This window comes from Bison bison, unplaced genomic scaffold (genome assembly GCF_000754665.1).
Source record: "Bison bison bison isolate TAMUID 2011002044 unplaced genomic scaffold, Bison_UMD1.0 scf7180017864183, whole genome shotgun sequence".
Taxonomy (NCBI): Eukaryota; Metazoa; Chordata; class Mammalia; order Artiodactyla; family Bovidae; genus Bison; species Bison bison.
The window spans coordinates 6864097-6882844 of record NW_011494755.1 but is presented as its reverse complement, the minus strand read 5'-3'; the positions used below and the strand labels follow the sequence as shown (position 1 = coordinate 6882844).

The following is an 18748-nucleotide window of genomic DNA, read 5'->3' as shown; positions in this document are numbered from 1 at the left end:
ACACTGTTTCCACTGTTTCCCCATCTATTTCCCATAAAGTGATGGGACCGGATGCCATGATCTTTGTTTTCTGAATGTTGAGCTTTAAGCCAACTTTTTCACTCTCCACTTTCACCTTCATCAAGAGGCTTTTTAGTTCCTCTTCACTTTCTGCCATAAGGGTGGTATCATCTGCATATCTGAGGTTATTGATATTTCTCCCGGCAATCTTGATTCTAGCTTGTGTTTCTTCCAGTCCAGTGTTTCTCATGATGTACTCTGCATATAAGTTAAATAAACTGTATTCTAGAGATACAGTAACCCTTTTAAGGATGCCACCATTGACTCACTCAATTCGTTTGATGAAACTAAAGTCTTTTACATGGGCTGCCACTAAGCCGGGTTTCCCTCCGTGCAGTTTTTCTTTGTTATCTATATATAGGACCTCTATTTTATCTTTGTTATAAATATTACCTTGTAAGATTAGAAACATTGAATTGGATTATTAAAACCCTCATCCTTCACCCTACACTTATGTATGTTTACAAACCAGTGGGCTAAGGACAGAGTTTTGTGGCATTCACAAGATAGGAAATGCCCAGCTAGCTTACTTCTGTTAACCAGTACTCTTTGGGTCATCCAGTTAATAAACCACTTAAATATCTTTCTGTTCCAGCAGCATTTTGTCAGCTAAAATCTTATGAGACACCTTGTCGGAGTAACTGTCAAAAACAGTTTCCAGTTCCTTTATGCCTGCCACACTTTCACTCATTAGCCATCAGAAGTTGTCAAAAAACACATGAGATCCTAGTGACCGCTGCTTCCTTTTCCAGATGTTCATAAGCCATTCCTGTGTGTAAGTCCACAGAAGGCCTCGGCTATACCACACTCCCATTTCTTTGCTCCTGTTACTTTTCATCCTTTCCTGCTTTCTTCATGACTCCTCTCAAAAGCTGTTTCGTCTGGGACACGGATGTGTAAACAAGTACAGGCACTGGCATTGCCTTGTGTGCTGGGGGAAGCGATTCTAGCATATAGCATCGCCACATTGTCCAATGAAGGACTAAATGTTGATGGAGCGTGATAAAGAAAAGACAAAGGGATGGTGTCCATTCTAGGAAAGTATGGATAGTATCAAAAATGCGTTCTTTAAGTTCATTTGTCCAAAATACAAGTATTTAGTGGTAATCTCCCACTACATTACAAAGTGCTTTTTTGCTGTGATTTTCCCATTAGCAAAGAGTAGTTAGTGGAGATTTTCCAGCAGATCAGAGGTCAGAGGCCTAACAAAATGCTGCCAGATTACAAAGCACAGTTTTTGTGTCCTTAAGAGGCTTTAAGAAATAAGGAAGGTTCTGGAGGCAGAGGCTTCTGCCTCAAAGCAGCTAGTCTCATGACATAAAGGAAGCAGTTTATAGATGGCACAATGGATCCTCATAAATCAGGGATGTCTCAGGTGATGGCTGTGAACTTCAGCCAATGAAATATAGTAGCAGCATTAAAGGACCTTGTAAAAATGATGATACATGGTTCAGAATGTTCCAAGGATGTAAATTTGTGCCATAAAAATATAAAACATTGAGAATGTCTACAAATGGAGCACGTTCTACACAGTAATAGCCAAAGCTAGGAACTCAGACCTTGGACAATGGATTTTTAATAATAAAATTAAAGTTTTAATGTACTGTCTTTGTACATCTTCCCAGACCCTTTAAGATGGAAGCCATCTAACAGTTTATGAAGTTCAGATTCTTATACAAAGAACTGAGCTTATCTACATTGAGCTCCCGCAGACCCCAACTGGAGACTCCTTAGCTATTGAGTACAGCTATGAGTGTTTGCTTTGATACCATTTCTACCCACAGCATAATATATGATTATTGTAGGTAGGGAGGTTACAAACATCTCTTATGTTGCTCGATCATTTTTTACCTGATCTCTGTTTTCTATAGATTTCATAAATCTTGCCAACAAAGATAAAGAAATTCCACCCTCTCTATCATAAGTGAAATTGGAGATGTTAACTAACTGATGATTTAAGAATCTGCTGAAGAGTCGGTCAAATAACTTGTACTATTAACACTGACATACAGTTTCCACAGGATACCCACTGTCTGTGATGTAACTGATCTCATTTTAAGGAGAGAAGACAGAAGTGTTAGAATTCAGGAAACCAAAATCAGACCCTAACTCTGCTGCTTGCATCTGTGTGATTCTCAGCAAATTATGTAGCCTTCTGAACCATCACTGTAAAATGAAGAAATTAGTATTTCTTAGCAGAGTTCAATTGCTACCAAATTATTTCACTCCCCTTACCCTTCATTAGTATCAGAACGACGGACCGATCAGATGTTAGGCATTCCTTTCAATCTCCCCATCCTCTTTCTCTTCAGTAAGAAAGTGAAAATGAAAGTCAGAGTATAATTATTCTAATTTTGCATATCCTAATATTGTGTTCTACTTCATTGAGAGAGTACTTGAGAATTATTTAATTTAAGATTTTTGTAAATCATCAATCTACCATCATATATGGTGAAAAGCCTTGTACATAAAAAAGACTGAGAGTTATTAAGCAAAATGTATTTGTGCTGGTCAAATAGCCATACTCAGACACAGCTTTTAATGCTAACAGTGTGGTTAAGGCCTTTGGAAACATTGGAGACTGAAATTATAATCTCTCCTTTAAAGTTCATTGATTATAAGTAAGAGAATAACTAAGAGTTACATAGAGGCTACCTATGGTTTATCAGAGCTTTTAGGACTAATGATCAAGTCAGAAACTGAAACTATCTGTAGACAGATGAAGTTCCAACTAAGTTGAGTCAAACAGAACCATAACTTATTCCTCATTTTTATTTGTAAGAAAATGTATAACAATTTTTAGAGTTTCTTAAATAGAAAAAATCCACTTCCCTTTCTGAACAAGCCCTAGTATTATTACCAAGATGTGTATCTTAAATGAAGATGATTTGGTCAATAAGCTCAAATTCAAACAGTAAATACTGTTGTAAAGGATAAAGAATAAAAGTAAAGTCATTGTTGGAAAGATCAAAAATAAAAACAGAATAAGAAGATGCAAACACCTTTTCTCAAATATACTTTCGTTACTGTTTCTTTCTCCCCAATCTCATAGCTACACCCTTGCCGGTCCTGACACCATTGAGTGCCTGGCCAGTGGCAAGTGGAGCAGAAGTGACCAGCAATGTCTGGCCGTCTCCTGTGACGAGCCGCCCAGTGTGGAGCACGCGTCCCCAGAGACTGCCCATCGGCTGTTTGGAGACATTGCGTTCTACTATTGCTCAGATGGCTACAGCCTGGCAGACAACTCCCAGCTCCTCTGCAATGCCCAGGGCAAGTGGGTTCCTCCGGAAGGTCAGGCCATGCCCCGTTGTATAGCTCATTTCTGTGAAAAACCCCCTGCTGTTTCCTACAGCATCCTGGAATCTGTGAGCAAAGCAAAATTTGCAGCAGGCTCAGTTGTGAGCTTCAAGTGCATGGAGGGTTTTGTACTGAATACCTCAGCAAAGATTGAGTGTCTGCGAGGTGGGCAGTGGAGCCCTTCCCCCATGTCCATCCAGTGTATCCCCGTGCGCTGTGGGGAGCCGCCCAGAATCCTGAATGGCTATGCAATTGGATCAAACTACAGTTTTGGAGCCATGGTGGCTTACAGCTGCAACAGGGGCTTCTACATCAAAGGGGAGAAGAAGAGTGCCTGCGAAGCCACGGGGCGGTGGGGCAGCCCCACACCCACGTGCCACCCCGTGTCCTGCGCTGAACCGCCGAAGGTTGAGAACGGCTTTCTGGAGGTAAGAGGCTGGTTCACAAGAGTCCTGGCTTTCGTCGCTGACAGGGCCAGCCCACTGCGTGGCTTACTCGGAAGCAGGGGTGTGGAAGGAAATCCGAGGAAGAGGGGATATACTTACACACGGGACTGATTGACCTTGCTGTACGGCAGATACGAGCACAACATTGGAAAGCAGCTCTACTCCAATTTTTTAAAATGCTGTTGAAAAATAAGGAAGCAGGGGCGTATAATTGAACAGGAGACTAAATCTGTAGGCAGTAAATAATGGAGAGAATCTGAGAGGTTATAAATCCTTTTAATCTATAGCTTTCTACCTTCTGCTAGCATACAGACACTTGAAATACTTCTTAGCAGTATCTTAGCCCTAACCATGAAGTTACAATAAAACAGTTTTAAGAAAGTATTATTTTGCTTTATAAAAGTTGTTGCAAGATGGATGTATTATTTTTATAGAAATCAAGGTTGAAAAGGAACCTAGAGAAATCTATTATCATCTCTAATTTTTAGACACAGGTAGGGCGGTAAACCATCCATTCACTGTAGGACAGCTTCTGTGATTTTCTTTTAGGGCACCTAAAGGTAATTTTATCAGGACAAAACATTATATCCTATCCACAAACGTCCTCCTTTCTCATTAATATGTGTCTGCTCATTAAATCTATCAAGAAATCAGGAATAAGAATCTATTCCCCCAAATCAAGGGCCATTTTAAGCAGGTTATATTCTAATTAAATACTTCTTAAGAATTCACACATGCATATAGCACCGTTTCTCCTTTATATTTTAAAAGAGTGAAAGCCTTTGTCTAAGACCTTTATTCAGATATATTAACTTTCCATTGAAATGAGAGTGTCTAGTATATGTAAGAAGGCTTTCTTCATTTATTCATTTAGCAAATATTTCTGGAGCTCCTACTAGGTATCAGGTAAGCAATCGAGATCTGCTGCTGCTGCTGAGTCATTTCAGTCGTGTCTGACTCTGTGCGACCCCGTAGATGGCAGCCCACCAGGCTCCCCCGTCCCTGGGATTCTCCAGGCAAGAATACTGGAGTGGGTTGCCATTTCCTTCTCCAGTGCATGAAAGTGAAAAGTGAAAGTGAAGTCGCTCAGTCGTGTCCGACTCCTAGCGACCCCATGGACTGCAGCCTACCAGGCTCCTCCGTCCATGGGATTCTCCAGGCAAGAGTACTGGAGTGGGGTGCCATTGCCTTCTCCGAATCGAGATCTAGTATTTAATAATTCTGAATAGGTCTGTGATTAGATCCATCATGGTGTTTACGTGTATGTGGGGTACCCAAGAAATAAATAGGTAAACAAAGTAAATAATTATGTCCAAATACTGGGAGGTTTACTGCAGCACAGAAGCTGGACTTTACCATGATCACTAACAAAAGAACCATTGTAATGTTTTTAAAGTTTTAATAACTCATTCATCTTAGTATTGCCTAAAATGATCTATTATTATATACTTAGGTATCTGAATGTTGAGCTCATGAATATTATATTTTTTGTTTAAAAGATAAAATACTACTTTTTGTTTTCCACCTTTATGTTACGGCAGCAATTTTTTTAACAGCACAAACAGATGTATCTTTGTGTTGTGTATGTGTTCTTTTCTGTGAGTAAAACAACAAACTAAAGCATTGTGAGATTTTTTTGAATTTACCAAGCAGTTTATAATTTTTGGTATTGCTCCATCTACTCATCAATCAATTTAGAGACTTGAATTTTTACTTATTATGGTCTTAACACTGTGGCTAGTATTTCTGCTGCAGGGACTGATTACTTAATTTGACCTTCTACCATCCTTTTTGTTTATTTAAATTGAAAAAATAGAGTGGACCTGTTGGAAAAATATAAGTCCTCATTTGCTTATGTTTTAATTGATTTATTTTAACACAGGCATTTTAGTTCTTTACTATGATTCATTGTATTTTGTCAGTTATATTATCTGTTAACAAACTGTGTTTAATTGTCTCTCCCTGTTATCCAGCATACAACTGGCAGGACCTTTGAGAGTGAAGTGAGGTACCAGTGTAACCCAGGCTATAAGTCAGTTGGAAGTCCTGTGTTTGTCTGCCAAGCCAATCGCCACTGGCACAGTGAATCCCCTCTGGCATGCATCCCTCTCAACTGTGGGAAACCTCCCCCGATCCAGAACGGCTACACAAAAGGAGAAAATTTTGAAGTAGGGGCCAAAGTTCACTTTTTCTGTAATGAGGGTTACGAGCTTATCGGTGAACATTCTTGGACATGCCTGAAATCTGGCAAATGGAATAAGAAGCCGAACCAAAAGTGTGTGCCTGCCAAGTGCCCAGAGCCACCCCTCTTGGAGAACCAGCTTGTATTGAAGGAGTTGACCACAGAGGTGGGAGTGGTGACATTTTCCTGTAAGGAAGGGCACGTCCTCCAGGGCCGCTCTGTCCTGAGATGCTTGCCATCCCAGCAGTGGAATGATTCTTTTCCTGTTTGTAAGATGGTTCTGTGCCTCCCACCTCCCCTCATTTCCTTCGGCGTCCCTGCTCCTTCTTCTGCTCTTTACTTTGGAAGTACTGTCAAGTATTCTTGTGTGGATGGGTTTTTCTTAAAAGGAGATCCTACCACCTCCTGCCAAGCTGATGGTACCTGGAGCTCTCCACTGCCGGAATGCGTGCCAGTAGAATGCCCGCAGCCTGAGGAAATCCTCAATGGCATCATCGATGTGCAAGGTCTTGCCTACCTGAGCACAGCTTTGTATACATGCAAGCCAGGCTTTGAGTTGGTGGGCAATACCACCACTCTTTGTGGAGAAAATGGTCACTGGCTCGGGAAAAAACCAACCTGTAAACCCATTGAGTGCCCAAAGCCCAAGGAGATTTTGAACGGCAAATTGTCTTACACAAAGCTACACTATGGGCAAACCGTTACATACTCTTGTGACCGAGGCTTCAGGCTCGAAGGTCCCAAAGCTTTGACTTGTTTAGAGACAGGAGATTGGGATGTGGACGTCCCATCTTGCAATGCCATCCACTGTGATCCCCCACAACCCATTGAGAACGGGTTCGTAGAAGGTGCAGATTACAGCTACGGTGCCATGATCATCTACAGCTGCTTCCCTGGGTTCCAGGTAGCTGGTCACGCCATGCAGACCTGTGAAGAGTCGGGATGGTCAAGCTCCATCCCGACGTGTGTACCCATCGACTGTGGTCTCCCCCCTCACATTGATTTTGGAGACTCTACTGTGGTCAGAGATGGTCAGGGATATTTTAACCAAGAAGACGACGTGATGGAAGTTCCGCATGTGACTCCTCACCCCCCTCATCCTCTGGGAACAGTGGCTAAAATCTGGGGAAACACGAAGGGGTCTCCTGCTATGCATTCGGCAAAATTTCCATACAACACCCTGGTTTCATACAGCTGTAATCCGGGATACGAACTCCTGGGGAACGCTGTGCTGATCTGCCAGGAAGATGGAACTTGGAATGGCAGTGCACCGTCATGCATTTCAATGGAATGTGACCTGCCTGTTGCTCCTGAAAATGGCTTTCTGCACGTTACAGAGACGACCACGGGCAGTGCCGTCCAGTATAGCTGCAAACCTGGGCACACTCTGGTGGGCTCTGACCTCAGACTTTGTCTAAGGAACAGAGAATGGAGCGGTGCTTCCCCACGCTGTGAGGCCATCTCATGCCCCAAACCAAATCCAGTTACGGATGGCTCCATCCGAGGAAGCAACTACTCGTACCTGAGCGTGTTGTACTATGAGTGTAATTCTGGGTATGTGCTGAATGGCACCAGCAGGAGAACATGCCAAGAAGATAAAACGTGGGATGGAGATGAGCCCGTTTGTATTCCCGTGGACTGTGGTTCACCCCCAAGTTCAGCCAACAGCCAGGTAAAGGGAGGGGAATATACCTTCCAGAAAGAGGTTCAGTACACTTGCAACACAGGCTTCTTGCTGGAGGGGGCCAGCAGCCGTGTTTGTCTTGCTGATGGAAGTTGGAGTGGAAACACTCCCATCTGCGTGCCCGTCCGGTGTGCTCCCCCATCACAGGTGGCAAATGGGGTGATGGATGGCCTGGACTACGGCTTCGGGAGGGAAGTGGTGTTCCACTGTCAGGATGGGTATGCGTTACACGGGGCCCCCAAACTCACCTGTCAGTCAGATGGTAACTGGGATGCCCAGGTTCCTTTCTGCAAACCAGTCAACTGCAGCCCTCCTGAAGATCTTGACCGTGGCTTCCCTAATGGCTTTTCCTTTTATCGTGGGGGGCAGATAGAGTACCAGTGCTTTCCTGGTTATAAGCTCCATGGAAGTCCTTCAAGAAAGTGTCTCTCTAATAGCTCCTGGAGTGGCAGCCCCCCTTCCTGCTTGCCTTGCAAGTGCTCCCCACCAACCATTCAGAGTGGAGCTGTTAATGGGACAGATTTCAGTTGTGGAAAGGCAGCTCAGATTCGGTGCTTCAAAGGCTTCCAACTCCTGGGACTGTCTGAGATCACCTGTGAAGCCGATGGCCAGTGGAGCTCTGACTTCCCACGCTGTGAACACCCTTCTTGTGGTTCTCCTCCAACGATACCAAATGCGTTCATTGTTGAGAGGGGTTCATTGGAGGAAAATGTAATAACTTACACCTGCAAGCCTGGGTATGTCATCCAAGGCAGTTCAGATCTGATTTGTACAGAGAAAGGGACGTGGAGCCAGCCTTACCCAGTCTGTGAGCCCCTGTCCTGTGGACCTCCACCATCTGTCTCCAATGCAGTGGCAACTGGAGAAGCGCACACCTATGAAAGTCAAGTGACGCTCAGGTAAAACCGTGTGTGGTTCCAGAGTCTCCAAGGGGCGCAGACAGGAGGGTTGTAAAATGAAAAGCTATAAATCAGAAATTAAGCTAGTTGGGAAGAAAACATCTTCTCTGGGCTGTTCTCTGAAAACTGAAGCTTTTAACACTGGGCCTTATTCTGCTCATAATTATCCATAGATTGGCTTGTAAAAGTAAATTTCCACATTTTCAGATTATAGTTTCTAATACAGTTATCATAATTAATGGGTTCTGTTGAGCTTCTTGGACCATCAAGATCCTCTAATTAGCTTTAATACCTATTAACTCATAGGCTCTTTTTTGAATGATACACTGATATATTTCTTTGATATCACCTAAGAATTATATTCATATATGTAAATGTTGGGGAAATAGGGCAAAAACTGAAGAATTCAGGTCAAAAGTCACATACTTTCAACATAAATAAGGAGATAGTCTTAGGAGGACGTCTAACCCATGCTATCTGAGCAAACTAAGCATTTAATGCACAAATGGTGACTTTTTGCTGAAAAATTCTCTATTTAAAATGTAGTATTAAAAAAATGAGAAAATATGGAATGAATGTATAATTTAGATTTTTATTGGAATAAATGCCTGTAATGTGCAAATATATCTCAGCCCTCTAAGTCAATTTAGATTTTGTTGGTATCTCTGAAGGAATTAAGGATTATTCTTCACATATTGGCTTCTTAAGTTTTATGAATAATAACTCTTCTTAAGCCTGTCTGTTGTCGACATTTTAGCCCTTCATTTTCTCTTACTTGCAGTAAGAAACAGACCCGAGGGAAGATTGTCAGTGAAATGAAAGCTAAGGAAGAGTGGGTTATGCACCTAGAAGAAAAACAAAAATTATTCCTTACTTTTGAAGTGCATTTGCAGTTTTCTATTTGGATGTTCATGTGTCAGATAGCTTGAGAAATCACACCACCACCTGCTTCCTAAGACTGTCCTGTTTGTTATTCCTTGTGTGTTGACAATCTTCAGATCTTCACTTGTTAGTAAACTGATCATTCCAAGTTTGCAAACCTGTGACTGTTACCTAGCCTGGTAGTTTGTGAAATTTTGAAAATATACCCACCCAATAAATATTAATTAAATGGTTTCAGTATAGTGGTAAAAGCAGGGCCTCTAGAGCCAGGTTCCCTAGGCAGGAATCTCAGCTCTGCTGCTTCCTGGAGAAGTTATTTCATCTCTCTGGCGTCAGTTTCTTCACCTATAAAATGGGAATAAAAATAACCACACCTATTCATAGAGTTGACATGAAAATGATTTAGTATCTATAGAGCAATTAGAACAGTGAGTGGAATTTAATAAATATTCTGTAAACATTTGTTGAATGAAAAAAATGCAAAGTTTTCAAAATCACTGAGTGTTTAGAGTCAGATTGACTCTAGTTTGAACACCAATACTACTGTTACATGATAGCTACTAAACAAGATTAAAAGACACACATTATGTAGAGGACTTAGAACAGTTCTTGGAACAAAATAGATTCCCAGTCAATACTAATTGTGCTACATTCTTACTAGTATCTGAGTTTATTTTGAACCTTGTCTAGAATTTCTTGAACTGTTAGGTATTTTCAGAATAAAAATGAATTCAATAATGGTATCATCCAGAGCAAAGGTAAATCATGTCAACAAAATTTAAGGCAAGTTTAGACGTGGCTCCTCTTTAATGTGAATAACTGAGGATTGATCTGATGATCATTGTTATCCTGTTGTTTTTGCATGGCAACACCATCTCCCTGACATTTGAGTCCATTTTAATATATCATATAAAATGTGTGCTGAGCTTTGTAGCAACTTCTTGAATCCAAGAACAAGTCACCAACTACATCACACTCCATTTAAGGCACTCACTTTTCTTTTCAATTGCAGGTGTCTAGAAGGTTATGTGATGGATACAGATATAGACACATTCACCTGTCAGAAAGACGGTCGTTGGTTCCCTGAGACAATTTCTTGCAGTCCTAAAAAATGTCCTCTGCCAACAAATGTAACACATATACTTGTTCATGGAGATGATTTCAGTGTGAATAAGCAAGTGTCTGTGTCATGTGCAGAAGGGTATACCTATGAGGGAGTTAATATATCAACATGTCAGGTAAGATTTTCTTAATTAGAACATGTAGAGTGTAACTCATCTATATGTATATTATACTATATGTGAGTGTGTGTGTATGTGGATATATATGTAAGTGTGTATTATGCTCTGTGTGTGTGCATGTGGATATATGTGCAAGTGTATGTGTGTGTATAAGTATGTGGATATAGATATAGATATACCCACACAGGCAGTATCTTGTTATCCTGAAAAGAGAAAATGCCTCAAGTTTCCAATCCTGTCAAAGAATTTGAGGAGTTTTTTCACAGAAATATAAAAACATATATTTCTTTCCAATATTCTCATTTTTAAAAATAAAGTGCCAAGGGTACGTGAGAAGTACCAAAGATAGATACAATGTTCAGATATCTATAACAAAAGATTCATGACAGATTAACCGTGTGAATGCTTTACACATAGACAGTCTGTGTGTAGAAATGAGCCCTGACTGTTACCACGTATGTTTCTGGTTTTAGGAGAAGAGCAGAGGCAGAAGACACAAATTGGAGTCGAATTCTGCCTCTGCTTATGTCACTTTATAAAGTTACTTAGAATCGCTTAGCTTCTATCAGCATGGCATTCCTAATCCAGTGCTGGATTGTCAGATGACTGCAGCCATGAAATTAAAAGACACTTGCTCCGTGGAAGAAAAGCTATGACAAACCTAGACAGCATATTCAAAAGCAGAGACATTTTGCTGACAAAGGTCCATATAGTCAGAGCTACCGTTTTTCCAGTAGTCATGTATGGATGTGAGAGTTGGACTATAAAGAAGGTTGAGCACCAAAGAATTGACGCTTTTGAATTGTGGTGCTGGAGAAGACTCTTGAAGTCCCTTGGACTGCAATGAGATCAAACCAGTCAATCCTTAAGGAAATCAACCCTGAATTAAACCTTCATTGGAAGGACTCATGCTGAAGCTGAAGCTCCAATACTTTGGCCACCTGATGCAAAGAGCCTACTCATTGGAAAAGACCCTGATGCTGAGAAAGATTGAGTGCAGGAGAAAAAGGGAACGACAGAGGGTGAGATGATTGGATGGCATCACTGACTCAATGGACATGAGTTTGAGAAAACTCCACGAGACAGTGAAGGACAGGGACGTCTGGTGTGCTGTAGTCCATAGGGTTGCAAAGAGTCAGACACGACTTAGTGACTGAACAACAACATATCAGCATGGCATTAGTGTGCAATTTTTTAGAAGGAGAAGTGAATGAAATGGAAGAAATTGTCAAAAGCAGATCCTAATAAAGGAATCATGACAATTTTTCCCACTAGGGAAAACTAATATATGCTAAAATAAACTCCAGATACATCAAAAGAAAATAATACTGTGTAGCTTTTGAAAGTTAATAGTAATACCTAGAATAATCTGTGCAAGACATATATTTATTGAAGCATTATTTACAGCATTGAAAAATTAGATATAATGTATATTTCCAACACTAGGGGAATGGTTAATTATGTGACAGGTGTATATTAATATATATAAAATTACTTTTGGCTCATCTGTAGAATAACGGGTTTAGTCTGAAATCCTGTTTCAAATGCTATTCAACTCATATGCTATTTCCTCAAAGAAAACAATACAACATTAGCAGAGAATAACTGTCTTCAAGGGAAACATCTGTGTGCACCTCTTTGTACACCCCAAAAGAAGACTGGAAAATGTTAATACTAATTGTGGTGGTGGGGGAATAAAGTAAATGTGTGTGTGTGTTTGGTTGTTCAGTCACTTAGTCATGTCCAACTCTTTACGACCCCATGGACTGCAGCACACCAGGCTTCACTGTCCTTCACTATCTCCCAGAGTTTGCTCAAACTCATGTCCATCGAGCCAATGATGCCATCCAACCGTCTCATCCTCTATCACCCCCTTCTTCTCCTGCCGTCAGTTTTTCCCAGCATCAGGATCTTGTCCAATGAGTTGGCTCTTTGCATCAGGTGGCTGAAGTATTGGCGCTTCAGCATCAGTCCTTCCAATGAATATTCAGGGTTGATATCCTTTAGGATTAACTGATTTGATCTCCTTCCAGTCCAAGGGACTCTCCAGCACCACAGTTTGAAAGCGTCAGTTCTTCGGTGCTCAGCCTTCTTTATGGTCCAGCCCTCGCATCCGTACATGACTACTGGCAAAACCATAGCTTTGACTCCACAGACCTTTGTTGGCAAAGTAATGTCTCTGTGTGTGTTATTGTTTTTTTATTTTTTTAACTTTGTGACTTGCTCACAATATGTCATAGAATGTTTTCAAGTATTCGTGTTGACATGGAGAAAAGGAAGCCATCTTTTTAGACTTTGGGTGGTATGCCTGAACGTGTCTATTTCTTATCAGCTTTAGATTAAAATGTAGAATTATGTAAAATATAAGGGTGTATTAAGTCATGGAATATTTGTATCTACCATACAGTTCTCATCATAATGAAGACATACTTGTTCATGTTCTTGATTTTTTTTTAATGATTCTATTAGGAAGAAAATGCTTGTTTTATGAGTTTTAGAAGTGTCTAAAATTGTTTACTGATGACCATCTGATAATTAACGTGTGCTTCTTAATGTCAAAGATAAGTAGCAGTAGTAGCAGCAAGTTCTAGATCCTTTGACTGTCATTTGAGGATTATCCTGTTATGTTAGCGATATTTCCAGACGTCTTCATTAATGTGCCATTTCCCCTGGAGGAGGAGATAGCAACCCACTCCAGTATTCTTGCCCGGAAAATCCCATGGGCAGAGAAGTCTGGCGGGCTGCAGTCCATGGGGTCGCAGAGAGTCGGACATGACTGAGTGCACACTCACTCACACCCATTCATGTGCACTAATTCCTAAGTGTAACTTATAATTTGTTATTTAGCTTGATGGCACCTGGGAGCCCCCATTTTCTGATGAATCCTGCAGTCCAATTTCTTGTGGGAAACCTGAAAGTCCAGAACATGGATTTGTGTTTGGCAGTGAATACAACTTTGAAAGCACGATTACTTATCACTGTGAAACTGGCTATGAATTAGAGGTAAGCAAACAAATTGTTTAACTAGAATTAATTTGTTTTTCCAATATACTTAGGAATATTTTTCAGAGAAGGCAATGGCACCCCACTCCAGTACTCTTGCCTGGAAAATCCCATGCACGGAGGAGCCTGGCAGGCTGCAGTCCATGAGGTCACTAAGAGTCAGACAGGACTGAGTGACTTCACTTTCACTTTCCACTTTCATGCACTGGAGAAGGAAATGGCAACCCAGTCCAGTGTTCTTGCCTGGAGAATCCCGGGGATGGGGGAGCCTGGTGGGCTGCCGTCTATGGGGTCGCACAGAGTTGGACAGGACTGAAGTGACTTAGCAGTAGCAGTAGCAGTAGGAATATTTTTAGTATTACACCATTTTATCTCACTGATTTGAGTCCTAAAAGACTTTTTTACACTTTTTTTATACAATGTTGCCTTATAGCGTAACCTTTTCTTGGAAGTATTTAAAGTGACTTATAACTTTAAAAAGCAGAATGAGTTTCAAATTAAAAAACCAAAGCCATGAAAAAAATGAAGTTTACATACCTGCCCAAGACTGACATTGTTACTTTAGTTGGTCACTTAAACCTATGTTTTGGCCTCCTGTTAACCATATTTTGCATAATCTGTCACCATGGGGCAGTGCCTACAGGGATTTAAGTATGCACAGCTAGAATTTCCTCAAGCCACAGGCTCAAATACCTTGGAGGGTTTTTTATTGAGATGCCAGATTCCCTCAAGGCAGGTATAGCCTGAAAAAAAAATCCCCAGAGCTGTTTTAACCAAATGATGGGTCTCAAGATCACGCCTGCCTGGTTTGTAATATTAAAATCCTATTAGCAGCACCAATTTACTCTGGTGGGAATGCTGCCATCAAAACATGATCATATCGTCAAACTTGAAATATAAGAGGCCTTTTTTATATTGTATAATGTTGCCCTTTGATTTTTCAGGAAGCTTTATTCCCTGTTTTTGTTGTTATAATGATATTAAATGGAGGTTTTGAGAAGTGTTCATTGCCAAAGATTTGTTAATGTGTATGGTGTGTTCCATTATTTTCCTGCTGACCATAGAATCAGAGAATTTTCATAAGCAAGGTCCATGAAAGATGAAACTAGGCTTATGTGGATCTTGTTTTATTTCCTCAAAAGATTCTTTTTTAGGGGAGAAAAGGATGATAATGTAATGGTTGATGGCAGTTGGAGAGCTTTTCTGGTTTTGAAACTCAGTTGTTCTTCATGTGAGAGTACTAACCTTGCATTTGTTAAGAAGAAAAGTGGTGTAAAATCTAAAGCAAACTGATGGGTCATTAAATTTGAGGAAGTGGATGATTTACCTTAAAATTTTTGGAAATATCCCAGTAACCACAAAATTGAAAGAGATGTTATAGCAACTGTTATTATTCCATGTTTGAAGCACCTGAGAGACTGTCTCTAAATATTTATGTCCAGTTATTTACAAAAATGATCAAATCTAGGTCTGGAACAGGGTATGTAAAAGATTAGCCTAGAAAATCTTTATCATATGAGATAGGAGGGAATCTATCAAAGGCAGTATATTTAAAAAAAAGAAAACTCAGGAGATGGACTTCCCTGGTGGCTCAGAGGTAAAGAATCCACCTGCCAACGCAGGAGACATGGGTTCAATCCCAGGGACAGGATGATCCCACATGCCAGGATAACAACTAAGCCTGTGTGCCACATCTACTGAGCCTTTGCTCTAGAGACCAGGAACTGTATCTTCTAAAACTCTCTCACTCCAGAGCCCATGCTCTGCAACAAGAGAAGCCACTGCAATGAAAAACCTAGAGAGTAACTAGAGAGTAACCCCCTCTCACCTCAACTAGAGAAAAGTCAGTGCAGCAACAAAGACCCAGCAAAGCCAAAAATACTAAAGTTTTTTAAAAAGACCTCAGGAGCCAATTGGATAAGGCTCCCAAGATGGCCAAGATGAAACCTTTTTAGCGTCAGTAACTTTAATGGACACATCAAATACGTCATGAATGACAGACTCATAGTGATACTAAAAGATTATTTGGTAACTTTTAGGGGATTCCCATGGGCAAATCCATTATTTTGAAAGTACATCAGAAAGAGGAAAAGTCTCTTTTCAAGGCTAACTGAATGACTCTTTTAGACCTCATGAACTATACAGTCCCTGGAATTCTCCAGGCCAGAATACTGGAGTGGGTAGCCTTTCCCTTCTCCAGGGGATCTTCCCAACCCACAGATTGAACTCAGGTCTCCTGCATTGCAGGCAGATTCTTTACCAGCTGAGCCACCAGAGAACCCCAACTGAATGACTAGATAACCAAATAGTAAATGAACTCCAGTCAATAACGATAGAATTCAAATCTCAGAATTTGCAACTCTTATGAATTAATGGATTTAGGTTTTCATCAGCATGGCTACTGATGTCAAAAATAATAATAATAATAATAATAATAATGGAGCCAGACATTATGCCTCTCAATGGAAAAACATACCATTAGGGGAAAGTCTTACCGTAAAAAGAACTTTTGAATTTTTGCATTTCTTAACAAGTTCCCCCAGTACCAAAGGTCAGTGGCTGGGAAAGAAGAGGGACTTAGTCCCAGCAGACCTCTGTTGCATGCTCTCTGCTTTTGCTGGATGTAAAGATGCTGGGGAACCTCTCTGAGCCTCTGTTTCATCCTGTCCAGTATGTGATAACCACCTTTACAAAGTTACTATAAGGACTAGCGATAAAAGAAAAGTGGCAAGTACTACACTTTATACAATGTCTGAGCTCAATAGAGGGTAGTAATTGTCATTATTCCTAGTATTCATATGATTACCAAAGTCAGACAAAGCAATTAAGACAACTAATATAAATCATGGTCAGTTTTCCTACTCTGTAAATGTTATCATTTTTATATGAGGATTACCAATGTTTTTGAGACATCTAAATCCCCCAAATGTCACTAGACATGTGATCGTCTTGAAATATAAATCCCTACAGTCAACTACTCCTTGGAAGGAAAGTTATGACCAACCTAGATAGCATATTCAAAAGCAGGGACATTACTTTGCCAACAAAGGTCCATCTAGTCAAGGCTATGGTTTTTCCTGTGGTCATGTATGGATGTGAGAATTGGACTGTGAAGAAGGCTGAGAGCCAAAGAATTGATGCTTTTAAACTGTGGTGTTGGAGAAGACTCTTGAGAGTCCCTTGGACTGCAAGGAGATCCAACCAGTCCATTCTGAAGGAGATCAGCCCTGGGATTTCTTTGGAAGGAATGATGCTAAAGCTGAAACTCTAGTGCTTTGGCCACCTGATGCGAAGAGTAGACTCCTTGGAAAAGACTCTGATGCTGGGAGGGATTGGGGGCAGGAGAAGAAGGGGACAACAGAGGATGAGATGGCTGGATGGCATCACTGACTCGATGGATGTGAGTCTGAGTGAACTCCAGGAGTTGGTGATTGACAGGGAGGCCTGGCATACTGCGATTCATGGGGTTGCAAGGAGTCAGACACGACTGAGTGACTGAACTGAACTGAACTGACAGTCAACTGAGTAATAAATCAAAATAAAGAACACAAAAATGAGATAATCGTGTTCTAAAATTGCTGTTAATGAGCAGTAAAGTGGTTTCTATGATGCTAAAAATTAATATAGCTATCTAAGTTAATTGTTGATTAAACAGATATATTATGTTGAAAATAGTAACTTGATGCTAATCTGGATCTAAAACTCCAGCTTAATCATCAAAAACAAGATATGTAAAGGAATAGAGAGAGAAAAAGAAAGAAGGGAAAGTAAATAATAAGTCATAAAATAATAAATAGTAAAACTTGCAACTTTGTACAGCAATAGCTACAGAAAATAGAATTTTATTGGAACAAAAATTGACATGATTGAAACAGAATATTTATTATGCAAAATATTAAAGGAGGAAAAAAATTAGAAAAACACTGTTGGCTTAAATTAACTACTTGAGTGTAGTCCACTCTTGGAGAAGGCGATGGCACCCCACTCCAATGCTCTTGCCTGGAAAATCCCATGGACGGAGGAGCCTGGTAGGCTGCAGTCCATGGGGTTGCTAAGAGTCGGACACAACTGAGTGACTTCACTTTTCAGTTTCATGCATTGGAGAAGGAAGTGGCAACCCACTCCAGTGCTCTTGCCTGGAGAATCCCAGGGACGGGGGAGCCTGGTGGGCTGCTGTCTATGGGGTCACACAGAGTCGGACCCGACTGAAGCGACTTAGCAGCAGCAGCAGTCCACTCTGGAATACCCAAATAGGGAGCTGATTCAATAGTTTGTCATGTACTTGCTAAAAATTAATAAATAGTTCACAAACTAGAATGTATGTTTTCCTTTGCATATGTAAGTATATAAGCACAGGAAAAGTACAGCAAATATTAACAGGATTTATCTCTGGATGAAGAATTCTAGAAAATTTTTTACTTCTCTTTCATATTTTCTAAGCCTTCTATAATCAACACATATTACTTTTTCAATAAGAAAAAGATAATCTATATTTTTTAAAACATTTACTTTTTTGGGTTCGGTTATTTTTTGGAAGGTCAGGTGAGTATCCTTCCATAGATGTCAGTGGAGTTTTTGTAGGTGAAGCTTTGTCAGTAAACTCAAACAAAATACCCCTTTGAGTAGTAGAGGATTAGGGATGAAAGACAATAGTTGAGCAGATAAAAATCAAAGTAGAGGCGATAGCTCCTTTTCAGACATATTGCTCATTTAGAACTAGCTCTGAGAATGTGTATCCAAAGAGCTCTGAGGATTGAAAACACATCACACAAAATCCATGTGCTGCAATTCATATAATTAAAGCCAGGGCCCTTAACACACTACTTAGAACCCATAATGTTACAGAATTTTATTTATCTTATTAATTGTTCCATAGCAAATTAGGAATTTAAAACATAGGAAAAAGTTATCATTAGAAACAGGTGTGATTACAAGAAGAGATAAACCACAAAAAAAAGAAGACACATGAAAATTGTATCCAGAAATAAAAACACAATAATCTTAGCCTAGCTCAGCATATAGTAACTCTGAGGGTAAATAGCTGATATCCTCCC

The 18748-nt window shown here is 40.4% G+C and overlaps 1 protein-coding gene across 1 annotated transcript in view; it reads left to right on the top strand.

The window, feature by feature from the left end:
- The window catches only part of SVEP1 (sushi, von Willebrand factor type A, EGF and pentraxin domain containing 1), a gene marked incomplete at its 5' end in the record, with an annotated part of 208166 nt that overhangs the window by 165339 nt on the left and 24079 nt on the right, over positions 1-18748 (top strand). Inside the window, 4 exons of the mRNA XM_010843623.1 lie at positions 3113-3785; positions 5777-8568; positions 10463-10688; positions 13539-13694. Of these exons, the coding sequence (XP_010841925.1) occupies positions 3113-3785; positions 5777-8568; positions 10463-10688; positions 13539-13694 (3847 nt within the window). The remainder of the gene's footprint in view (positions 1-3112; positions 3786-5776; positions 8569-10462; positions 10689-13538; positions 13695-18748) is intronic.